Here is a 27593-nt window from a genome sequence, read left to right on the forward strand (position 1 = left end):
GGAAGGAGGGAGGGTAAATTGGACTGCAGCAATGAATTCCACGAACATCTACATTTATGGTAGGTACAAAACTGTACTATGTTCTTCGTCTTCCATTGCTGCAGTCCTGACTATTGGGTAGAATCCCAAAGCAGAGGTAAGGGAGGCTGGCAAATTATAAAGAAGTAGGAGCTGACAACATGCCTTGCAAAACAGCTGTGGCAAAACCAGCCCTAGACTTAGAGTAGACAGGAAGGTGATAATGCTTAGAGAAAGTATGCACTGAACTCCAAGTAGCTGCTTCCAAGATATCCTTAGTTGCCACCCCCCTTAGAAATGCTGTTGAAGTGGCAGTAGCCCTAGTGGAATGAGGCCTAATCCCAGCTGGAATCTCCTTGCCATGATGGGAATAACAAAATGCAATGCAAAAGCCAATCCACCTAGAAATAGTTTGTTTTGACACAGGCTTGCCCTGAGAACTCAAAGCAAAAGAAACAAACAACTGCTGAGACTGCCGAAAATCCTTAGTCCTGCTTAAATAATAACGCAATTGCCTGTGTACATCTAAAGTGTGCAAAATCTTTTCCCCTTTATTTTGAGGGTCTGCAAAAAACGTAGGCAAATGAATAGTTTGGTTTAAAGCCACACTAGAAACCACCTTAGGCATAAAAGAAGGATTAGTACGTAATGATACCCTATCCTTATGGAAAATCAAAAAGGGCTCTACTGCCATAAGGGCCTGCAACTCAGACACCCTTCTTGCAGAAGTAATAGCCAACAGAAAAGCAGTCTTCCATGACAAGTATTTCAATTCAGCAGTAGCTGCAGGCTCAAAAGGTTGTAGAGTAAGTTTTTCCAACACAAAATTGAGATCCCAAGCAGGAGTAGGAGCTCTACGTGGGGGTCTTATATTCTTTGCCCCTCTAAGAAACTGTTTGAACAAAGGATGCGAAAACAAAGGTGGGTCACAATCATAGTGAGCTGAAATTGCTGCAGCATGAATCTTTATGGAAGAGAAGGACAAACCGTTGTCCAATAATTCAGTAAGATATTGAAGAGCCACACTCAAATTAGGCTCAGAAATCTCCAAATTCTTTGCTGTACTCCAAAATAAAAATCTCTTCCACTTTTCTGCATACACTTTCCTTGTACTAGGTCTTCTAGCTTCCATAATCACATTTAAAACTTGTTGAGGAAGTTGAGACCTGCTGTGTTTCAACATAGAATATGCCAAGCTGTTAGATGAAGAGAGTGTAGCTTGACATTGAGCAGATGACCGTCCTTCTGAGATAACAGATGAGGAATCAGAGGTAAGGGCCATGGAGGCTTCTGTACCAGACTCCGTAGTAGAGGGTACCAGTGTTGCCGAGGCCAATCTGGAGCTATCAAAATCATCCTTGGCCTGTCTTGTCTGACCTTTAACAGTACCTTTGGAAGAAGAGGTAGAGGTGGAAAGGCATACACATGAAGGTTTTTCCAACTGAAAGACAGAGCATCCACTTTCCAAGCTGTGTGATGAAACCCCTTTGTGCAATACTTTGGCAGCTGGTGGTTTAGTGGAGAAGCGAACAGATCTATGTCTGGAGTTCCCCATGACACTGTCAGTTTCTGAAATACATGAAGATCCAGTTTCCACTCGTGGGGATCCATGATTTGTCTGCTTAACACATCTGCTAAGGAGTTCTGTGCTCCTGGCAGAAACCTTGCCTGAAGAGTTAGTTGCAGGCTTAGCGCAGTCTCCCATAAAATCATTGCTTGCCTGCATAGAGGATAAGAATGTGTTCCCCCTTGCTTGTTGATGTACCACATGACAGTTGTGTTGTCTGTTAGAATCAACACCTGCCCTGGAAGAAGTAACTCCTTGAAAGCCATTAATGCAAACTGGACTGCTAACATCTCTTTCATGTTGATATGTAGATGCTGTAGTCTGGCAGGCCACTTGTCTTGTATCCACTTTCCATTTAGATGAGCTCCCCAAGCAATGTCCGAGGCATCTGTCGTTAAGATCTGACTTGCCTCTGGCCGGGTCACAGACAGTCCCTTGTTTAGGTGACATTCCTGAGCCCACCACAAGAATTCTTTTGAAGGCAAGGTATTATTGGAATGACAGTGTCCAAATCCTGGCAGTGCTGTGTCCATACATTTTGAGATACCATTGTAACTTCCTCATATGCAGTTTGGCATTGGGAAGCACCAGAATACAAGATGCCATGAACCCTAATGCTTGAAGGACTGTCCTTGCAGTCAGCACGGACTGATGAGATAGTTGATGGAAGTAAAGTGACAGACTCTTTTGTTTGTCCGGGGTTAAAAAGGCCATCTGGGCTGCTGTATTCAGTCTCACACCCAGAAAGCACATGTCTTGAGAGGGTACTAGACTGGACTTTATTTCGTTCACAGAATACCCTAGGCATCTTAGCACTGCGATAACATATTCCAGGTGCTGTAGAAGAACTTCCTTTTCTTGAGCCAGAATCAGGCAGTCGTCCAAGTAAGGATAGATTTGAATTCCTTGAAGCCTGAAGTAAGCTATTACTGGAGCCAGAACCTTTGTGAACACTCTGGGCGCAGTAGATAAGCCAAAGGGCAATGCAGAGAACTGATGATGAGAATTTCCAGCTCGAAACCGCAGATACTTCCTGCAACTTAGCCTTATAGGCACATGAAGGTAAGCTTCTTTGAGATCTAAAGTTACCATCCAGTGATTTTTGCCCAGCAGAGGTAAAAGCTGTTGTAACGTCAACATCTTGAACTTGGGAATGTCCAGATAAGTGTTGAGGATAGATAAATCCAAAATTGGTCTCCACGTGTTTCCCTTCTTTGGTACAAGGAACAGGCGAGAATAAAATCCTAGGCCCCTTTCTGATACAGGGACTGGCTGAATGGCCCCTATGTGAAGTAACTGAGAAACTTGCTTGTGAGCCTCTTTTCTTTGTGGAGGAGGAACGTCTGGCATGCCTTTGAAAGGGGCATTGTATGGAAATAAAATCTGTAACCGTGGTGAATGATATCCAACACCCATTTGTCTTGAGTAATTAAATCCCAATTTTCTTTGAAAAGAGACAGTCTTCCTCCCAAAGGAGCTGCCAACGTGAATCTGCTGGCAGCTGAAAAGACAGGTCATTGGGTCTGCTTACGAAAGGACTGACCCCTGCCCTCACCAGAAGTCTGAGCAGGTGAACTCCTGTTCTAGGCCTAAAGAACCTTGAGCCCTGCCCCTACCACGTCTAGACCTACCCCTAGACTGAGAATCATAAGCAGGATATGTCCACCCCTTAGCAGGCCAATTTCTACTAAACTTGGTGGCTGCACCTGCAAAAAATCTTTAACAGTCTGCATAGACTTAGCTTTGTCCTCCATTTTCTTTAAAACTGCTTCCACAGGCGATCCAAACAACACATCAGACTGTAAAGGAGCATCCAAAATCCTCGTCTTAACATGCTCAGCTAAATTCTGATCCTTCAACCAGGCATGCCTGCGAAGAACAGAACTGGTAGCAGCCACCCTCGAGGAGGCCTGTACAGCATCAAAACCACATTGCAAAGAATGCTTACCCACTTGTTCAGACACATGAACCAAATCCAGCAACTCTTTACACTCAATACCTTCCGCCAAAGCATCCACCTTAGATTTCAATTGTGAAAGGAGATAATTCTGATATTTTAGCATGTGAAACTGACAATTCAAAGCTCTCATGGCTAGAGTGGAAGAAGTATACACTTTCTTTCCCCACCTATCCAAAGCCCTTGCCTCTTTATCAGTGGGAACAGGATTTTTAACCACAGAGGCCTTTACACCCTTAGGCCCTTGAGAAATAGTTTCTGGGTCCGCCCTAGGACTCTTAAACAAATATTTATGAGCTTCGGGCACCCTATAATACCTATCAGGCTTAACAGGAGCAGGAGGCAAAGAATCAGGGTTCAGGGAAGCCTCTGCGAAAACATCTTCCACCACATTCAACACAGGAGGAATAGCTAAAGGCCTATGCTGGGGTAAAAACAAGAACTCCCTAAGCCTTTTCCTGGAATCAGAGTAATCCTGGCCTTCCCATTTAAAGTGCTCCCTCATGGAATGCAAAGTCTCTGAAAATGAGAAATCCTCAGGCGGAGAAGCTGTAGGAGTGGAATCATCCACATCAGAATCAGAATAAGTGGGATACTCCTGCATCTCTTCCACAGAAGATTCTGAAGCCTCTGAACACTGTTCAAAACTATCAAACTCCGGTTCCACCCTAGGCCTCTTATCAGGCGGGGGCATAGAACCCTAATCATAGTAATCAAATCTTCTGCCATTTTAAGCATATGTTTCTTAGGTACAGAACCCGAAATGCTAGGAGAAGCCCCCACTAAAGCCGAACTAGGCCTACCTCTTAAAGAAGTTTTGGCAACAGAAGGAGAGGCTCTAACTACCTTGGGAAGAGAGGGAAGAACAGTCACCTGAGAAGCCCCTCAGCCTGGCCTACCTCCTGAGAAGGCACATCCTGTAAGAGTATAGTTTCTGCCTGGGACTCCATAGAAACTCCTGGCAAAACCTCCGGCTCCACTGAGCCTTCTAAAGAACCGACGTCCGGGACTGCCGGTTCCTCAACCCTAGGCTTCACTGTTTTATCCTTGCGCTTCTTGGAGGAAGCGGGCGTCGGAGCATCCGACGGCATTTTATAATTGCAACGCTTCCCAAACACTAACCTGGCACAGTCTAACCTCCTCTTAATAGTGCGTTTGTTAAACCTAGCACAAGAGCGGCAACCAACAACGTCGTGCTCAGGCCCTAAGCAAGGTATACACAAGGTATGATAATCCCTATGAGGTATCTGTTTCCCACAAGAAATACAGTTATTCACTTTTTCTGACATCCGGTAAAATACTGAGGCAAGAAAAACCAAAATGTTCCCCAACGGGTACTTAGCCAACTCTGTTTCGGTCTGAAACTCCGGTTTGAAATATTTCAATCGCCAACCTGCACTCGCAAAACTGCTTCTGCATCGGACCATGCGGCAAAAAAGACTGAGGATATGACGTCGGTCATGCGCATTAGTACCCTGACGTACTGACGTCAGTCTAATGCGCCCTGACCGACGTCAGCCTTATACTCTGGTATTCGGGCCGACTGGACGCGGACTATACCCAATAGTCAGGACTGCAGCAATGGAAGACGAAGAACATCAAGGCCCTGTCCATAACTTGAAAAGTGGGTCCCCCCGAAGAGGGACAGGAACCCAAATCTGGGAAGGACAACCTTGGAACCGTGGCCCCACCTAGCTCTGAGGAAACAGTTAACAAGGTCAGAGCCAAGGAAGAGCTGTCAAACTGCGTCATGGTGCTATGACCCTTGGAGTCCATCAGTTCAGAAGCAACAAAAGAACTCAGGATGGAGACTGGAGCCAAAGACACAAGAGCTGTTGGCACCAGGACAGCCGGAATCGGGGAAGTTGAAGCCAAGGTCTCTAAAGCGACAGTGGTGGAATTTCTGGTGGAGTCCTTGGAGAAGAATGCCCATCTCCAGTAGGGAGTGAAGGCTGGGAAGAAGTGGAGTGCCCCCTCGCCATGAGGAGCTGATCCACTAATTTCAAAATGTTGACTTCCATCAGACTCCTGGAGGACCGGAGCAAATAAGGCTGAAGGAGATTCTTGCCTCTCTAAAAGGGGACTAGGTAGCTGCCCCACAAAAGGGTCCATTGAAGGGGAGTATGTGTTTCTGGGAACAGAAAGGAATTCTGGTTCCTGGACTATAGGCGCCAGGGAAGGAATTGGTTCTGTAAACACTGTTGGCATTGAGAATGGCACCAAATGGGGGCATTTTCCATGGTCAGCACCAAGGTGGTCAGTGCCTAAAGAGGAGCTGCTGAAGTAGTCACCACTGCCAGAACCAAAGAAGACGGTTCTATAGATTTATTTATATCTACCTTGGGTTCTGCAGAAGTTGTGGGAACCAAAGGTTTTGACTTTTTATGAGCTGGAGCAGAAGGAGACGGCACCAATTGACTTCACTTTTTTGAAGAAGGCCCCCTTGGATTTAGTGCTTCAAACCCTTATCCAACCCTATCACTACACTAGGCCCCTAATATCAAGCAACAAAAATCAACTCACGGTTATCAAACCCAAAAACTCAGCAGGAGAAGCCATATTTTCATGTACCATATCTAAACTTTGGAACAATCTTCCACCCTCTATAACTACTCTACCTTCCAGCAGCCTTTTCAAGACTGCACTCAAATTCCACTTACATTTGCACTGGCTTTGTCCTTTTTCTAATCCAGATTAACACCCTTACCCTTTTACCTTCCCCCCACACCTAGACTCTGAACCCAACTATACTACCGCCACTACAAATCACAGTCAGAAATAGCTAGTTGTCTTTACATACTTTAACATCCTGTCTGACAACTTTGTTACTAATATTATAAATGACAAGAAACTATCTTAACTTGCAACATTTACTGTATATACTGTTGATAATCAATATCTTGTTATTGTATTAAAGTCAACAACCTGTAACGTTGTTTACTATTGCTGCAGCTTTGTATCTCTATTTATCATGTACATAATGTGGAGCTTTTCTCCCTGAGCATCCGCTGAAAAAGGACCTGCGTCCAGTCGGAATTTCCCAGTAAAAAAATGTTTGTTTGTGTCTTTCGGCTTTTCCCGGCTAGGGGTCGCCACAGCGGAACTCCGGTCCGCTAATGATTGGCAGTAGATTTCTACGTGCTGGCTTGCCGGGCCTAACCCACAACCTTCAATGAAGGAATGCCCATTTACGCATATCGCCACACAGAAGACGCTCTAACTGAGAATCGAATGGGCAACGTCTAACTGTGAGGTGACAATGCTACCGCATCACCACCGCAGTGTCCCAGTAAAAAAATGTAAATAATAATAGTGCTTGAAGGCTGACTAGACAAGGCCTTTTCAAAGGATGATTTTAATAAACCTTTTAGAATTAATTTATTCCTTCTCTCAACTAGCGTGTGGTTACTAAAAGCCTCACAAATGTCACACTGTTGATCTAAGTGCACTGCGTCCAAGCAATATACACAGGAAGTGTCACCATTGGAGTTTGGCATTTTTCTGCCACAATCAGAACAGGATTTGAAGCCTGTTGCTTTTCTCTGCCATACTGAAGACAAGGATCAATGATAGATTCACACCAAAAAAACACACACAAACACGAAGAAGAAGGCGGCTACCAGCGATGGTATGCCAAAAACTACCACAGGCAGGGAAAGGGAAAGCACTACCAGCAATGGTAGGACAGATACCAAATGGTAAGGATAAAAAAAACACTCACTTCAGAGAAAGAGAAATATTAAAGGAGGGGGAGAGAGCTAGTACTATACACATATACAAGTAGCTAACTGGGTAGTAGTTTGAAAAAATAGAACTAGGACTGGAGTAAACAAGAAACTTTTAATTAGCTTCAGGAGAGTTTGGCTGACATGTATTTACAAGAAGAGCAGAAAATGAGATCTGAGGTATTAAGAGAGAGGCATTCTGGGTAGGAAACTTGGCTCAGGAGTTTTTTTGACTCACGTAAGCTGTTGTAACAGCCGTGCTGGTTCCGAGACGCAAAACAGAGCCCCGTCAGTCAAGAATAAATGAAGATTGACAACATTAGATGTGTTTCATGGAGAAGGGAATCGGATGCCCAATGGATTATGGATTCCAGCATGTTAATATTGTCACTGGGAAGGATGTATGAGCCTAGTATATTCAATTGTTTTTGTGGGTTGATTTTTACCTTTGAAAAAAGGGGTTTTGGCATTGTTGAAAGTAGCGATGCTTATGTTTAAATGGTCAACTGTAAAGTTATTTTTGAAAATAAGGGTGACACCATCTCCTCTTTTGGATGTGTGGTCTTTTCTGAGTAGGTTATAGCCTGGGGGGGGGGGGGGGGTAATTCATTGTCTTTGTTATGTGGCTTAAGCCATGTTTCAGTAAGGAGTACAACTGTCAGGGCCATAAAGGGACAGTGTTGCATGGAGTTCGTAGATTTTGTTAAGTACACTTCTTATACTGATGTTAAGAATTAATAGGTCAGCGGTTCTTCTAAGAGAGTTTTGATTAAATTTGCCCTGGTTTATGTTGATATTGGAGTTAGCTGAGGGACCAGTATTTGGTTGGATGTTGCCACTAAACAGTTGAGAACCTTGTTCACAATAGTCTGAAGGTATTTAGAGATAGGTCGTACTGTATGGAAATGTGACCTTTTGTAGAGTAATGGTGAATTTTAAAAAGGGTTAGCTCTAAGTTCAAGTGATTGTAGACAGTGGAAGAGATGTGTACTCAAATTTGGGTTGGTATGGATTTAATGAGCTGGGTGAGTGATTTACTGTTTAATTTGGTGTTGAGATTATGTTGGTATGAGGTGGGGTGCTACAGAGAGAGGTATAAATAAGGAATGCAAGGAGTACATAGTTGGCTTGAGTATGATTAGTACTAATGAATGAGACTAGATAGGATCAGGTGGGTGGGAGGAGTTAGGTTAAGGTTGGGTGTAATAACTGGGGGGTAGTGGAAGTGTATCTACAGCTGAACTTTAATTGGTTGAGTGGCTGTGCTGGTTACTGAGGGTGTGGAATAGATATTTGGCTTATGATTGTATGGTTTAGGAATATAGGCGTTGCCTAGTTAGCGGGAGGAGTTAGGTTAAGGTTGGGTGTAATAACTGGGGGTAGTGGAAGTGTATCTACAGCTGAACTTTAATTGGTTGAGTGGCTGTGCTGGTTACTGAGGGTGTGGAATAGATATTTGGCTTATGATTGTATGGTTTAGGAATATAGGCGTTGCCTAGTTAGCGCTACGTTTGTTGAGCAGGGGTGTGTGTGGGAGCAGGGGTAGGGTAGGGGAGTGAAGCAAGCCACAGCACAGCAAGAGTGAATGGAGTGGGTAGAGCCAATTCTGGAGAAATTAAAGGAGAAAGCAGAAACAGTCAAGCTACCAAGGTGAGTAAAGTGGAAAAACCTTGCTCAGGTCTGGGGTTTAATTAGGGGAATAGGAGAATAAGTGAGTGTGTAATTTAACGTGAAATAGGAGGGAGAGTTTGGTTATCTGAAGAAACTCAAGTGTGGCTAGAGGCTAATAGAGAATGGTGATTTTAGAAGGAGGGCAGCAGGAGGGTGGGTGGTGTGCATTCAACTCTCACTACACAAAATAGTTTTAAAATATAATTTTACAAGGGTGACATACACAAGTAGCAATTGATAGGTTGCTGTGCTTTGAGATAGCAGCCTATTTCAAGCTGACTGGGTCCTGGTGGATGTTCCGTTCTCAGTATGAGCAATTAAAGCTCCTAAGGGAAGGAAAAGTACAGGTTAGTGAGAGAAAAGTAAATGGAGGAGTACAGAAAAGGAAAACAAGAAAGTAGAATGAGCAGGCTGGAAACTGGGGGTAAAAGCAAAGTATAGAGAAGGAGAGCTACAGTGTTATTAGAGAAAAAAGCAGAGAGGTAGAGGGAGGGGGGTTGGTGGGGGGGATTTAAAAGGAGAAGCAGGTGGTGAGCATATCAGTTGTGCATTGCAAAAAACAAAGCAGTATACTTTAGGCTAGCGATAAAAAATAGTTTAAGGTCAGCTAGAAGCTGCGCCAGCAGGCTAGAGCTATGTAAAAAAACACTAAGCACATTTCAGCTAGTGAAGACGGCAAAAAATGTACATATGGAGGTAATTCAGCAGGCTAGAGCTATGTAAAAAAACACTAAGCACATTTCAGCTAGTGAAGACGGCAAAAAATGTACATATGGAGGTAATTAACACAGATAACAAATAACCAATAAATATGTTTCAGCTGGGTACAATACACAGTACACAGATACAGTCTACAGCTATTTTGTTTCTTCAGCTCTGTGCAGGCAGTTAAGCAAAGTACACTTTAAAGCAGTGACTGTGCCCTAATGGTCAGGAAAGACAATAACAGTTGAAAAAAACACGTGGAATCCTAAACAGAGTACACAGCAGACAAGGGCATTTTGAGCTGCAGTGATTACAAAATGCAGTCTCTTATCAGGTTCTAGTACAATTAGTGGGTCTATTCTAAAGGTATGGATCCCTTTTCAGCACCAGCTCTGACTCAACCTCCCTTTGCACCTGTTAATACAGTAGATTTAAAATTTCTTACATGGAAAATCATTTTTCTAGTCACAATAACATCAGCCAGACGAATCTTAAAAGTACAAGCCCTCTTATTACAGCTCCCATATATGATTTTTCACAAGGACATAGTTTCCCTTAGAACTAATACATCTTTTATTCCTAATCTGACATCTGATACTAATTTAAATCAATCTATACATCTTTGCATTTTCTTTCTAAGATATTCAAATGAGAATACCTCCTACATTTGTTAGATGTCCACAAACAACTCAGACTCTATATTTCCAAGACAAACGACTTCAGAAAGGATAATCAGTTATTAATTTCCTTTCTTATATCAAAATTAGGAAAATCAGTTTCTAAGGTGACTCTAATCAGATGGCTCCAGACTGCATTTCCTTCATATATCATAGAAAAAACATACCTTTAGCATGTAAGCCTAAGGCACATTTGACAAAAGCAGTTTCTACTTCTACAGCCTTCAGCAGAGGAATGTCAATTGATGATATTTCTGCATTACCCACATGGGCACCTGTACACAACTTTGTGTCCCACTATAGGTTGGACACACAATCAAGATCACGTTCATTGTTTGGCTCCACCATACTCAGGAATGTCCTTCCCTGATGTCACCCAGTTTGACAGCTTGGGGGATCCTATCCCGCATGCTTGAATAAATGACAACAGCCAATACTGGACACAAAAGTTATGCACTTACAATAATGTCAGATCCATGTTGTCTTGAGTTTCATCCACTTCAAACTCCCTCCTTCCAAACTGTTACCTATGGCTTCTAGATAACAGAGTAGAGGTTACTCCTTGTCTGTACACAGTCTCACTAGACTATGTTTCATCACCTATTACAAATTAGTAAGTTTGATTTCCCCTCTACCAAGATTTTTGTGGGTGTGTGCTTCTGTGTGTGTGTGTATGTATGTATGTATCTATATATGGATCCCTATCAGATGACAGAAAATTCATTTGACTGAATCTCATACCTTTCAACCTGGAAACATCAAAAATCTGGATAACTCCCATGAAAAATAGGTACAAATCTGTACGCTGATTAACATCTAATTGAATACATAATTATATAACCCCACCCACTCCAAGGGGATTGTGGGATATCAACTTTCAAACGCAAATTGAAGAACAGACAACCAAAATATGGTACCAGAGACCCCTGCAGCCATTACAATGTCCCATTACCTGGCGATTTCACCCCATTTACCATAAACACTGTGTGCAAACTGCCTTACCTCTACAATAATTATTTGGATTTTATTTTTACATTTTTCAGCACAACAATGCAGAAACACTAACAGACATCTGCTAAACAAAGTAATACTGTCTCATAATGAAAATAGACTTGGCATTAAAACTTCTCTGCCCTTGAAACTCGCATTCATTGAAATAGCATTGAAACCCACACCACATCCAAAGAAAATGCATCTGGCCAGTGGTGGATAAAGATTACCTTTGGGCTGTTTTCAAATCATTGGCCCCTTGCACACAAAACAAGAAACGTACATCTGTTCTTTTCTTTGATACACCTTCCTGACTTTAAGTTATATTCCTTGTAAAATACAGCACACTTGTTAGACAGAGCGCATTTTAAATTTGTTTGAACATTTTTCCAGTAGGCTGTACTGTACGCAATGAAACAAAATGTATGAAGCAGTAATGACAAAACTGCCCCATTCAGAACATTTCCATCATAAAAGTCTACTTCCACACCCAAACTATAAATATAATGACAGCAGTGCAAGCCATAGGCATCTTGCACAGCTTCTCGCACTTATTTTCAACTTCAGTTTTTTGTTGGGGGGGGGGGGGCAAAAACCAGGAACACATTTTAAACATTGCTTGTATAATTTTGGAAAGTTGTTAGAATAAAATGTGTTACCACCATGCATGTCACTGGCAAGTCTTGAACCAAGGACCCTATGCACTACAGTCAGAGCAGCATACCACTATGCCAAATCAGCAGTTTCCTGAAAAAAAAAGGAAGACTGAAACTTAATGGCTATCGTTTAGTGAATTCAGTTCTCACTTCTCACCATAGCTCTCAACCACTTAGCACAAAAAACCTGGACAAACAAAGCTAATCATGGGGGAATACAAATTCAGTTCTCACTTCTCGTCATAGCTCTCATCTCGAACAAAAAACCTGGACAAAGCTCACAGGTGGTGGCTAGGGACTTACCAGGGACACATTTTAAACACTGCTTGTATAATTTTGGAAAGCTGCTAGAATAAAATGTTGTGTTATTACCACCATGCATTTCACTGACAAGTCTTGAACCCAGGACCTTATGCACTACAGTCAGAGCAACATACCATTATGCCACATCAGCAGTTTCTTAAAAAATAGGAAGACTGAAACTTAATAGCTATCATTTAGTGAATTCAGTTCTCACCTCTCACCATAGCTCTGAACCTCTTAGCACAAAAAACATGGACAAAGCCAATAACGGGGAAATACAAATGCAGTTTTCACTTCTCACTCACCATAGGTCTCAACTCTTAGCACTCTTAGCACAAAAAAATCTGGACAAAGCTCAGAAATGGTGGTGGCTAGGGACTTTATGCTGTTTTTACCCTATACCAAAGGTAGATGATTTGAGCCTGAATGCTTCTAGCCACCAGGTGTTATTACATGGGGGTATTTTCACACACACACACAGACACACTCCTTACCTTACGAGCACCACTTCACTTGATTTCCCCAAAATGAGTGCCGTAATCCATTCCACTTCACCACTTTGCTTGATTCCCCCACACGAAATGAGTTAAATCCAAAATGAGTGCTGCTGCTGTTAAATCCAAAACGAAATTGCCGTAATCCATTCCACTTGAAACGAGTGCTTGCTTTTACACTTGATTTCCCACTTGCATTTGCAGCCAGACAAGCCGGAAATGACAACGTGAGCTCCTTGAGCTCAATTCTGACTGTCTGGTAGACCTGAAGGAGCTGACATCATCCAGCACTTGATGATATCATCTCCAACAGCGCGTTATTCGAAAAAATAAAAAAAAAAAACAAAAGAAAAAATCGGAAATGAAGGGGTGCCACTCGGGAACCGTAGCATCCCTTTCATTTGGACCCCAAAACTCGCCAAAAAACGAGTAATCCGGTATGGTTCAGAGGTATGCTGAATCCCATTTGACTGAGACCATTAGACTGAAATTTCAAAATACTGAAAAATCACTTGACTGAAACTCATAATACTGAAATCTTACAATGCTAAATTTCAACATACTGAATTGTAAAGTGGACAATATAAAACCAGAATAGGTGGGGGGCTATGCCCCTCACACCCCCAATCACCCCCCCCCAACTATATATACTAACTCCAGGATCACACTACAGTGGGGAAAAGCCTTTCTGGTTTTATATCATCCACTTTACAATTCAGTATGTTGAAATTTAGCATTGTAAGATTTCAGTATTATGGGTTTCAGTCAAATGATTTTTCAGTATTTTAAAATTTCAGTCAAATGAGTTTCAATCATATGAAGTTTCTATCATCTGATAGGGATCCCTATAGATACATATAATTTTCACTATTACAGCCGCAAATTCAATCGGAAGATCTGAGGTGCACCCTAGTGAACTATGGGAAGGAGAGGGGGTCAGACTCCAGAACCAATAAGCTTTGAGATATGTGCCAAGGTCGGATCAGACAACCCACATGTTTGATGCGGACAAAACTCAGACAATGTGGATCTAATGTTATGGTAAGTACATAACTTTTGTTTCTCATTTGAGGTAGCAAATTGGTTTAAAACAAAACCTTTTGCACTTATAGGCAAAATAGCCATTTTCTCATCTGGATTTCTAATTGCTGGGGTGCCTCAAAGTTCTTCTATTCTGGTTCTTCTGCTTTTCTTACTATAAAGGGTAAACATTCTATGGGATATGCCATCCCTGATTAACCCTTTAAACAGAGGATGCGGTCTTCACTACTGGTCAGAAATCTGTTAAGAAACTTACCACTTCACTGTAAACTAATCTCTTATTTTGAGGTTATCAACACCTCCAAATCCTCACTCATGTTTTTGGGACAGCTAAGAGACTAGCCAACACTATTACCCCATTACTGCCAATCCTTCAGGTAACCTGAGCCCTTTCACAAGGAAGCATTACGTACACTGAAAACACCTACACTAATCCTAGCCACATGTGAAATGTACATCTTGAAACTAGTCCCTGCCCCCAGGAAAGTCTTCTTGCCCAAATCACCAAGTTACAGGATCTCTACATTTTAAAAGAAAATTAAAGGCTCACCTTATGAATGACAATAAATGCATGTTTCAGTGATACTGGCTAGAATTGGTCACACACCATCATTTCACAATCATAGCAGACCCATATATACACTACAGATACTTGTCTTAATTACTTCTTTGTATTCTACGATATTTCTCTAAATAGCAATATCTGCATATATCTATTTTTCTGTATATTAACCTATTTCCTGCTAAGCCTATCTGTAATTTGTAACGTGTGTGTGTGTGTGTGTGTGTGCGCGTGTGCGTGTGCGTGTGTGTGTGTGTGTGTGTGTGTGTGTGTGTGTGCCAGCGCGCACACGTCTAGGGATTCACTTCAGAAGACTGAAAGCCCACAATCTCGAATCCCATAAGAATGACGCCCAAAATCTTGAAAGCCCAAAGGACTGAAAACTCAAAAGGTTGAAAACACACAGGCTACAAAGAATACAGAGACACAAAGACAAAACAAACCATATTACTTTCCATCAAGTATGAACAGGGAGGCAAGCTCCCCTGCACCCCCCACATCCCTTGCTACCTAAATATATCAAATCCCAGATCGTACTCCACAGAACAAAATGGCAAACATACCATTACGTGTTTCATGACTGCCTGTTGTATAACTTTAGTAATGTTCCCTTCTAACTTGCTATACTACAACATAACTCATGTTAGTGTACTGAAGTACAATCTCGGAGTTGATATATTTAAGTAGCAGGGGGTGTGGGGGGCATTGGTGGAAAGTAATATGGTTTGTCTTGTCTTTGTTTCTCTGTATCCTTGTACTGGAATATAGTCAGTGTTTGTATCCTGTGTGTTTTCAGTCTTTTGAGTTTTCAGGATTTTGGGTGTCAGTCTTATGGGATTCGAGATTCTGGGCTTTCAGTCTTCTGAAGTGAATCCATGTCTAGATAGGTATATGTATACATGGATCCCCTTTCAAATCCTGCAAGACAAAAATAATGAAAGCTAAAATCCCAAAACACAAAATGTTTCCCAGGGCAAGTAAACACTTGCCCATCGTTGGGAAATATGTCCTTTTCCCTACTGTAGTGCGATCCTGGAGTTGCTATATATATTTAGTGGGGTGTGGTGGACATAGCCCCCCACCTAGGTGGGTTTTCGATGCTACAAGGTGCACTGTGTAGTTTTGGGCAAGTGTTTACTTGCCCTGGGTAAAATTGCATGTTTTGGGATTTTAACTTTATTTTCATCTTGCGAAAATTGGGCTTTTGGTCTTTTGGGATATGAAAGATAATCTATATATATATATATATATATATGTGTGTGTGTGTGTGTGTGTCTGTACATATATATATATATATATATATATATATATATATATATTCATATGTACGCATATACACACACTCGCTTTTCTGTTTTCTCACTGTGGCCTTCAAATATGGTTAGCTAGTCAATTTGTGTATGTCCTTTTGTGTGTGTTATACAGACTTATAACCTAAGTAGTGGCTGAAAAGGGTTCTGTACCAGCCCACCATACTGGTTAAAAAAACTATAAATAAATAGTTCATTTGACTGGTGATCAACAACAATTAAAACACAAACTTTTGGAATGTACTTTCTTTTCCTAGAGAAACACTTTCAGAGAACTACAAATGGTTTGATAAGTGAAAACCCAAACAGACCAAGACATGTAAAATATTGAAAATAGATGGAATCATTATATGAGCAGCAGAAAGAACTGGGGAAGGTACAGTGGACTCCCACCACATGCTCTTAGTAGTTAAAAGTTACAGAGGCTCATTCCCACACAATCAATGTCAACTGCTTGCACAATTCCGACCATCAGAGTGGGTGTCAGTTTAACAGCAATATAACCCTGAAACAGCATGACTGAGAAAGCGGTATACACCACAATGTACCTATTTTCTTCTGCTCTGTTACTTGGCTGACCATTTAGCTCTTCTTCCTAACTGATCCATTCATTCTCTCTCATGGACAGAAGCCTATGACTAAATTCATTCCCTGGGAGAAAGGTTGTCATTTGCTGAGAAATGTTTTGGTGTTTTTTTTTTCTTTGTGCCCTAGCCTCACCAAACACATTTAAACTGCATAAGTAGGGTGTGCAACAGATGTTGGCAATGGATTGTTTCTCATTTCAATAAGTGACAAAAGCCATCAGGGAAAGCCCTGTCAACCTAAGGGGAAGCACCACAGGCACATTCTCCAGTTTCTATCAGGAAACCATGCTTTCAGCATGAGCCCCTGAGTATGTGAATCCCCACCTTTTCCCCTGACAGAGGCAAGCAGTCTCTACCCCTTCAGTTCTCTCTCACCCTTTCAAGCTCTTCCAGTGCTACGGTCACTAACTGAACTCTGATCATACTGACCATAGTCAGGGCTTCATCTCTCTATGCCATGCAGCCAGATACACTATTTCCTACTGCAGTAAAAAAAAAGAAAGAAATAACTGAAGTGGAAGTATATAAAAAATAAGTAATTTCTATTTTGACATCAATGGGGACTAAAGCACCGTCATTCTGCCACTCAGCAGCACCTCACAAAATCTGACCCATCTCAAGATAAGACTTGATTAAAAACTGAACCAAACATGGTGTCTGTTGTGCTTGCAGTATACTTTACAAAGTCTAAATAATCATCTAAACTAACCAGTAATACACGATGCAATCAAACTCTATAAAATATATCTGTGCTTTTAATGTGGTGACAGCTGAACCTAGGCTAAACAGTTAATAATGTTGTTCCTCATTAAGCTATATTTGTTCATACTTTACCATCAGGGTCAACATCTCGGGCAAGCTTCAGAGATTCAGAGGTAGCCATATCTGTGTTGGCAGCAGTGACAGCAAGAATCAGTGAATTAGGATTACTGATGTATGTAAGGATCATCTCCTTAATCTGATGTTCAATATCAGGGGGCTGGTCTCCAACAGGCACCTGGGAAAAGTAAGGAAACAAGCACTATTATTTTATGTTGTCACCTCTTTCATCACATCCTTTTTCTGCAGAGGAAGCAAATTCCTTATTTGAAGCATATAAAAATATGATGCATGTGTATGTGTATATATCTACCTACTGGGGGTGATCACAGCTGTCAACTGCCCAGATTTTCACAGAATGCCCAGATTTCTGCCTCATATTTTTGGTCTGTTCCTCAAAAAGTTTGGTGTTCTGGCAAATCACAGATTGCAGTCAGAAAATAATGGCAGATATTTGCATTTCAGACTTCATACCCTTCAGAAAATTCATGCTAATGCAAAACTTTCTACGTTTATAAGAGTAGTATTTAAACATTGTCCCTCTTTTGGAGTCTTTGTCCCCCCCCCCCCCCGCATTATTTATGGCTTTGTCCACACTTCTTATTCTAAGAGGCTGACAAGTATGGGGGTGATACTATGGTTATCCAAGTTTGTCAGTTATCTTTAATCTTCTGTACTGTGAACCCAGGGTTTGATTCTCTCCTTCTCCATTTGTTTACTATCCGATTCTGAGCAATTCACTTAACCAAAGCTCTAAGGCAATCTGGAAATTGGTTTTGGCTCATCAGTGGTTTCTAGACTATATGGCTATTAACCACCTATAAATCAAAATTAAGTGTTGACCTGTTTAACTATACTTTCCTCTTTGATTTACAAAACAACCACAGTAAGGAGATAAATCAGATCACATAATATTCCTATTATGACACGGGAACAAATATACTACAGAAGCCAGTGCTGCGTGCACGCTATAATAAAGTCCTAATAAACTATAATATATTTTAATATAATATTACGTACTTCCTACTAAGTATTTCCACTATCCACATACAAAATAACCAAACTCAGTTCAGGATATAAAGCAGGGACCAAGTAAGCATCTACAAAGAGTATGCAGGAGTAACATCTTGCATTTTTTTAAACAAAGTCACCTTTATTTGCCCTCTTTGAAAACAAGCAGGCATAATACTAGAACACAACCCAGCAACCAGCCCCTCCCCCAAGAAATTACACTTATGTGACAACTCACTGTAACACAAGATGTTCAAATAAGATGACTGTTGCAGTAGAATTTCTCAAGGCTGTCCCCCTAACAACAACATAGCAACATAAAATAAATCCCTACTGAACTGAAAAGAAAACCCAACCTGTAAACCTTACACGTGGACTACCTAGAAGTGCTTCGCTCAACCTCACAAGTCTTATAAGCCTTGTGCTGTGACACAGGCTGTCCCCTATCAACAACATAGCAACATAAAAGAAATCCCTACTGAACTGAAAAGAAAACCCAACCTGTAACCCTTACATGGACTACCTAGAAAGTGCTTCACTCAGCCTCACAGTGTAGGGGATATCCTACATTTTTACAGGTTTAACTATATATTAGTGAGTGCTTTAGGTAAACCTATTTGTAAGGGCTAGCACACCTGCGGACCTACCCAGAGGCTGTCCATCCCCTCTTTTTTTATTCTTCTCTGCCTTACCTCCTATCTAGCTTAGTGAATTAGTGTAATTCCCATATAGGCCACTAGAGGGCAGAACACAAGGCTTTAAAAACTGCATCTTTACTTCTAGCTGAACTCCACCAGCTCTATCGAACACCTATCTCCAGTTATCCCTGTAGGATCTTTACTTCCTGATATCCCCCCCTCCCCCAGAAAGGCATAAAACAGGGATTTACGTTTTAGTCATAACAGTAGATAATCTAGATAGCTCAATCTTCTGTCTCTTAATACTCCTGCTTCTGGGCTCTTTACTAAATACCTACTCCCCTATACACCTAGAGCTAAGGACACCCTTTGCATTTCTTTTTTATGGAAAGTAATTAAAGAAAGTGCCACGTACCTACTCAAAGTGGTATAGATCTCAGTCTCACTGAATAACTGATTACCTCTCAGCTTCTTTCAGCTCTAACCCGCTCCATTCGCCCTGCAGGCTCACTCCGCTCCCCTACCCTACCCCCAATTCCCACCCACCCCACAGGGGTCCTAAACTTAATACTTCCTTAACCACACCCTCTCTCCCAACCATCCAATCTAATACTTCAACCAATCTATATAATTTAACCACACCCCACCTATTTACTTTTCCCTCACCTCTTACATCCAGTACCTCTTCCTCTTAAGCTTATTCATTACCTTATCACTGCTCCCACATAAAGAACTTTATAAAACCCATACTTTCTTTTGTCTTATCTTACCCAGGTCCTGCTATAGCTATATAAGAAAACCCTTATAATATATCTTCAACAACTAAACCTATCCTAACCAAATTTATACTCCTAGTTACTCTCATACCTATTCTCACCTCTGCCTATCTCTTCACCTCCATTGATAAATTTAACTATGACTACTTCAACTACTCTCCTAAACAAACAGCTAGTCACAACTACACCCTTACCCATTTTCAAATAAATACCACATCCACACCCTGCTACCTGCTAGCCAAGTATCATCGACTTACTCGTATTAAATTCAATAACACAACTGTAAAGAAGCTAAAATACCAAACCAGCTTCCTCAAATACCCATTTTCTGCCCTAAAACCTCCCACCTTAAAAGACGGTGACATCCACCCTAACCCAGGCCCAACAAACATCCCGACTTTTACAACTCTTTCTACCACTCCCCCCACCCTAACTACCCAAACCTGTCTCTCTAATTCCTTACTTTTAGGTCATCTCAATATCCGCAGTATAAATAATAAAATTGCCCATCTCCATGCCCTCCTTGATATTCATTCCTTTCATATCCTCTGCCTCACAGAAACCTGGTTAAAACCTGTAACTAAAGATACCAAAATAATCCCCCCAGGTTACAACATACTGAGACACGACCGCATAAAACATAGGGGTGGGGGAGTAGCACTACTGTATAAATCCACACTACAGATCTCCTCCATATCTTATAACCCAATCTCAAGATAGTAAGGCTGAAGTTCTTATCTCCCGACTTCAACTAAACACTTCCAAAGCCCTACACATTATCTGCATCTACTTACCCCTGGTAATAATATCACTACAATAGAAGACATTCTAAGCTGGGTATCAACTTCCTACCCAAAGAAACTATTATACTAGGTGACTTTAATACTGACTGGAAATGTGTAAACACAGATAATCCTTCATCACATATTAATCTTCATGGCTTTAGTCAAACTATTACCACCACCACTAGACTTAACAAACCTAACAACAGAGAGAGTATCTTAGATTGGATACTCATTAATAAACAACATCAAATTTACAAGGTAGGAACTCTACCAGATGACTTAAGTGATCATATGTTAACTTACATTATAAGACAAAAGAATGACATCCTTAAGACCCCGACTTACAAGATCTCTCAAACCAACAAACATTTTAACCCTGTATTATTCCAAAATGAACTTAATGCCTGTAACTGGTACCCACTAAAAACTCTCCCTCTTGAGCAGGCTGTTAAATATTTCAACTCTAAATTCTTAACTATCATTAATAATAATACTTGATAAGCATGTTCCTAAACGTTCTATCAGAATGAAGTCCAAACCAGCCCCTGGCTTTCAAAAGAAACTAGACAACTCATATTGCTTAGGAATAAATCTTGGGCCAAGTGGAGAGCATCCAAATATATCTCAGAGCAACAAACATTTAGACAGCTAAGGAATACTAGAAAAAAAAAGCTATACTTACTGACAAAACTACTATTGTAAACTACAGCAATCTCACCATAACAATCCACAAAAGTTCTGGTCTTGCGTTAATAGACTCCTACACCCAGGGCACTCCAGCACACCACCCCCACTAGGGGCTGATAACAATACCTCCCTTCAAACTGCCAATGCCTTCAATACCTTCTTCACAGACACCATAAAATCTCTAGCCTGTCAACTTTCCACAAACAACTCTAATCTCCAACCTCTTTACCTGATACTCTCCCAACATTCCAAATACAACCCATCACTACCTCGTACATCCAAAAATGTATACATAAACTTAAGCCATGTACCCCCTCTGCTGACCAAATACCATCTGAATACCTGCAAAAAGCAGCTAAAGCAGTTGCTTATCCTGTATCCATCCTTATAAACAAAACCATAAATGAAGGAACAATCCCGGATATCTGGAAAATCTCCCACATTATCCCTCTACATAAAGGCGGAAACTCCAATGAGTATTCCAACTACAGGCCTATAGCTCTCTTACCACCCTTAGCAAAAGTTATGGAAAAATGCATTCACCATCAACTAATTAACCACTTAACCCAACATAATATACTAGCTAACTGTCAGTATGGCTTCAGGCCATTTCATAGTACCACCACAGCCCTCCTATCTTTCACAGACTCCATCAATAAAAACCGTAATAACAACATCCTCTCATCAGCACTCTTTATTGATCTGTCAAAAAGCTTTGACATGGTCAACCACCCCCTACTCCTAAAATCTCTTGAATCCCTTGCTCTTGACACCAAGGCTGTTCTCTGGTTCAAGTCTTACCTTAACAATAGGCAACAAGCAGTCCTTTGGGAGAATAAACTATCTTCCCGCCAGTCTCCCTCGGAGTCCCTCAGGGCTCCATTCTCGGTCCACTTCTATTCTCAGTATTCATCAACGACCTTCACTTAGCAATCCCCTCAAGCTACCTGCATACAATATGCAGATGATTCCATGCTCATATGTTCTGCCAACTCCACATCTGAACTACAATCCCTAACCCAGACAGTATTTAACTCAGTCGAGGCATGGTTCTTAAAACGTTGCCTCCTTTTGAATGCCAAAAAAACCAAGCTCTTACTCTTCACACCTAACAGTAAGTCCCACCCGATCAATTTCTCTATCAAATCAAATAATGGCACCATTATAACCCCCGACTCTACCACCAAACTATTAGGAGTCTTAATTGGCAATAACCTTACATTTGATAATCATATAAATAACACAATAAAAACCGTAACTAGAAAACTGGGCTCCCTATATAGAATAAAACCTTCTTAACACCAACAGCCAGAACTACAATTGCCCACTCCCATCTAATCTCCACTCTTCTTTATGGTTCCCCATATATACTAACCTAAAGAAAAATAATCTCACTAAACTAGCTAAATCCTATAATAATATTGCCAGGTTTGCCACTGGGAACCCATTTAGAACTCACCATTGTCTGAACCTACAGCAGCTAGACTGGCTTGACCTAAAAAACATTTGGATACTTTCCCAACTTACTACTGTTCATAGGATATTCTACCAACCTAACAACACACCGATACTCTCTAACCTTATTATCCCCTATACAAACCTCAATTCCTTATGCTTTTCCACTAAACTACTGGCTAGCATTAGCGAGTCTAATAACTTGGCAGGTGACTCCTTGTTTTCTAATACTGCTGGAAAATATTGGAACATGTTGCCATCAGATTTAACTGTACTTCCCTTCTTCCCACTCTTTAAACAAAGGCTCAAGCAACATCTGGTTATGCCCATGCTGTTACCCTGACTTAATTGTCTGCTTTCTCTTTTGCCATTTTCTCTATACTGCCTCCCCTTACCTTTTAACACTACTTACACCCCTGGGTAGTGGTAACTGTCTTAAATTATTGTTGCAAATAGGAGATGAATTAAACTGAGAACATATTGTAAACAACCTCACATATCTTAATGTAAGAGTGTCTTATTCCTTTCAGGTTTTGTGTTTCATAATTAGCATACTTCTCTTTAGCTAAGGCTCTCTAATTATTTTTAAATAAATTTTTCTTTATATTTGTCTAAATAATTATTTTTGAATATTGTGTTTGCTTAAATATTATGACTTTGTAACTACGGTTCTCTCATTTATTTTTATCATAATTTTTTTTCTCTTATATTTGTACATTATAAACTTTTGAATGTTACTGTGGAGCTTTTCTCCCCGGGCCTCTGCTGAAAATGGAAATATATCCAGTTGGACCAGCCCGGTTAACTAATGTAAAATAAAAATAAATAAGCAAAAAGTATGAGAATCAGCAACAAGCTAAAATCTAACCAACTGGCCTGGCACCCTGAGCTTTGCACACATAGTGGGGCACAGGCTGATTCTTCCCCCTGTCAGGATGCAGACCTGAATCTCTGATAACACAGAATGTTAGTCCATGCAATTTTCTGTTTTTTTGGCAGTAAAAATGGGGGAGTTTAAGTTCTGTGTACAGAATAGACAGACTCTAAAAAGTAAATGGTCTCCTTTGTGGAACCCTGCCAATAAAAATGAATGAGGTAGGACAACCCTAATACTAAACCCTTAGTAGTCCTATCCTCACCTCTACTAAAAACACTACGCTCTTATGAAACGGGGGGGGGGGTATGGGGGTGGTACTGAAGCATTGCTCCTACATGAACATGTATTGTTTTGGCGAGTTCTCACACACCTGTACTATGTTGTTCATATATATTGCTGTTGTGATGGAATTCCAGGCATAGAAGAAAAACTCTCACAGTTGTAACAGAAATAGGGATGAGAATCATGAAGTTTAGCTGCCTCAGGAAGCCCATTCACAGAAACCCCTAAAAGACAGTCATCTATATACAGTACTGCTCTGCCTCTGGACTATAAACCTAGCTTACAATGTTTTGAAACATAGAGCCTGATGACCAGTTTGGCCACCTCAGAAAATCCTGGGGCCAAAATATGCCTAAACAAAAATGCTCTAGTGGGGTGTTTTTCAACATGCTCATAAACAGGCATGCTGTTCTTATCATAGCAGAAAACTACGTATCATCTAGCCACCTGGAAAGGGTTTGCTAGGATACTGGCTTACCCTCCATATCCTTTGTAAAGGCCACAGATTATTGGTCCATTCATTTTAAGGACTTGGGCTGTTGATAATGGAAAACACTGGAGTGAAACAGTGTTTTTGTAGAACGGCTGAAGTGTTACAGCAGAAGCGTACTTGTACACATGCACGCCAATATAATATTTTAAATCACAATCACAAAGACAAAGACACTTTCAGTCTAGTGTTCTCCATTATCGCCAGGTTGACAGGTACTATACTGTGTAGATTTGCCATCACCTACGTATAAAAAAAAACTCATCTCATGGTATTCATTCATTACCTATCTACTCAAAAGTGGAGAGACACATCGTAACCCAGGCCCACCCTTTAATCCTAATCTCAAAAGTAACCCCAAAGACTTAAACATACTAACAATGATCCTTAGAAGTATATGTAATAAAATAACCCCACTGCATGTCTGGATGGGTCAAAATAAATCTAACATACTAGCCTTTACTGAAACATGGCTACACCGAATGTAAAAGACTCGGAAATAATACCTCCAAACTTTGTAGTAATAACCAGATGAGACAGACCTAAACAGAAAGGGGGAGGGACAGCCCTTCTATATCCCTCTGAACTCAATATCACACCCTACACCAGTAATATACCCATCTTTTCTAATGCTGAGGCATTAATCTGTTTTTCTGAACCTCAACACAACAAAAATAATTTGCATAACAGTAACATATATTCCACCAGGTCACAATATACAGGTGCTGGAAGGTATACTATCCTGGATATCCTAAACAATAAATCAAGAAACAATAATCTGAGGAGATGTAAATATAGATTGGCAGACCACTGCTTCCAACTCTCCCATAAATAGTATCCATTTGTATGTCTTTTCACAGCTTATCAATAGTCCAACAAATACAGCAAATATCATATTCATCAATCTACCCTAGACTGGATCCTAGTATCCCACCCCACCAATTACGCTTTTCCGGTACACTGTCTATTTCCCGGAGCAATCATCTGCCAGCTTATGCCCTTAGAACAAACTACCAAGAACTAGGAGTACATACTGTAAAATTGGTTAGGAATTCAACTAATATTTGTGAGCATAAATTCAACAATCTCCTACATGAAATAGAATGGACACCTCTTAAACTACTACCCCTTAGTGATACAGTACAATACTTTAACAACACCTTCTTTCACATATGTAATACCCTACCCCATTCGTATTAAAAGAATAAAAAGGAACTCAGCCCTATGACTCTCTAAGGAATGTAAACACCTGATGAAGCAAAGGGGGCCTATCCTAGAAAACCTGGAAACTAAACAAAAATTAACAAAATCATGTCAACTTCAAAACACTATGTAACAAAATTAATCAACAAAGATAATAAATCATACTATTCCCCACTTCAACTCCAGCATAAAACTAATCCTAAAACATTTTGGCACTCCATGTCTACTCTACTTAACCCTAGGACAAATAGAGATCACACCCCATCACCTAATATCCCTCCATCACAAATAGCAGAAGATTAACAAGCACTTCATAAAATCAATAGCCGCCCTACTAACATCCCTAACACTGGACCCTTCACCCAATTTATGCACCAATCCTATATCATCAACTACTCCTAACCCTGCCATTAATAACCTCATACTCAACAAAATGTCATACAAACCCCATTCTTATTCCAGCCCATACCCACAGACACCATAAAGAAACTGCTAGAAAAACTAAACCCCTGCTCCACCTTGGTTGAAAATCTTCCACCACACTACTTCAAACTGGCTGCCTACTCAATCACCTACCCAATCAGTATCCTTATCAATAGGTCTTTACCCGAATCAGAAATGCCAACCACATGGAAACAATCTCCACCCACAAATGATACAACTGTATTGAACCAACCAACTTCCATCCTATAGCCATCTTGTCACCCATATCCAAAATTCTCAACAGAAGTATCCATCAGCAGGTAATGCAATACCTATTGCAAAACAACCTTTTAACTCAAACCCAATACAGTTTCATACCCAACCACAGCAATCTACAGCTCTATTATCCTTTACATATACTGCGAACAAGGCCAGAGATGCAGGATTCTATACAGCCTCGGCATTCCTTGACCTTTCTAAGGCCTTTGACACAAGTCTCTCACCCCCTACTATTGAACACACCGTCAAACTTAGGCTTCTCACATAACCCAGTAAAATAGTTTCAGAGCTACCTTGAGGATTGTAAACAAGCAGTGAAATGGCCAACAAACCCTCACCCTTTCCCCACAATCCTACTGGAGTCCCTTTAGGCTCCCATCCTTGGACCCCTACTCTTCAACATTTTCACTAACAACCTTCACATTTCCTCCCACCCTGGAACCCTCATTCAATACACTGATGATTCCACCATAATCTGTACCACTCAGTCACTGCCAGAACCTCTTTCAGAAACTACAGTCCTTTGTTGCAGTTGAATCCTGGCTAAAAAAATGGTCAACTCTGTCTTAATCCAAGGAAGACTAAATTAGTACTCTTTCACCCCAAAAACACCTCCCGTCACTGATCATTTCAACATCTTTGCATCTGACAACACTGTTTATAGAAACAAACACTTCTTAATGGCAACCAAAGCTATCCTAGCAAAAACCTTTTTTACTTCCCTCCCATCTTTATGGTGCCCCTATTCTAACTTTCGAACTTCTACCCTAAGCAAGACGGAACAGTGCTATAACAAAGTTGAGAAGTTTGACACAAACTAAATATCACACACACCACTGTAAACCGCTACTACAACTAAACTGGCTAGAACTCCCCAACCAACTTGCTTTCTTTCATTCAGCTATCCACTTTGCACAACCATATTTTCAAGCCTACTGCCTACCCTGCGCACTAGCCAACCTAGTCGCACCTTACACACCAAATACATCTTTATGATCAGAAGACAAAAATCTCTTAGCTATCTCAAAACACAGAAATAACAGTCACGCTCTGTATTCATATTCTGTCTCTAAACTATGGAATTCACTACCTCTAGCAATCAGGTCTATGCCTGGCCTAACCCACTTTAAAGTTTCTTTAAAAATAATCTAAAAAATACAAGGTTCTGCTCCTGTATAAATTCAGCCTAATGCTCATCTCTTCCTCTTCTTCCACACTAGCTTCATCTTCTTCTGTCACATCTCACTCATTCACAGTCTGCAAGATCCTAAGTCTCTCCTAACTCCTCCTCTGTTTCTATACCATATAATTAAGCTACTGCTTAGTATATAATGCCTCTATTCTTCTTAAACCTTTCACTATCTTTCTGTATGATGAACTCTCCGGCTATTATCCTAACGTAAAACGGCATTTTATTTTTAGTGTACTATAACAGCCGATGTCATACACTATACTACGTACATACTATTTTTATACACTTTATCTACCCACAGGCTATGTATATGTTGTTAGAATTACTAAAATTGTCTATAATAACATATCAATATAGAATTGTCCAGATGTGTAGTATATCTTGTAACCTAGTTTATGTTCAATCAACTTATT

At 40.7% G+C, this 27593-nt stretch overlaps 1 protein-coding gene across 3 annotated transcripts in view; it reads right to left on the minus strand.

The window, feature by feature from the left end:
* The window catches only part of LOC122808944 (dynamin-1-like protein), a 1240976-nt gene that overhangs the window by 749536 nt on the left and 463847 nt on the right, over positions 1-27593 (minus strand). For all 3 annotated transcript variants that reach the window (XM_044080100.1, XM_044080098.1, XM_044080099.1), the window contains one exon: positions 17098-17260. In XM_044080100.1, coding sequence (XP_043936035.1) covers positions 17098-17260 — 163 coding nt within the window. The remainder of the gene's footprint in view (positions 1-17097; positions 17261-27593) is intronic.

The sequence above is a fragment of the Protopterus annectens genome, chromosome 8.part0, assembly GCF_019279795.1.
Source record: "Protopterus annectens isolate FY-2018-M chromosome 8.part0, PAN1.0, whole genome shotgun sequence".
NCBI classification, from domain to species: Eukaryota; Metazoa; Chordata; order Ceratodontiformes; family Protopteridae; genus Protopterus; species Protopterus annectens.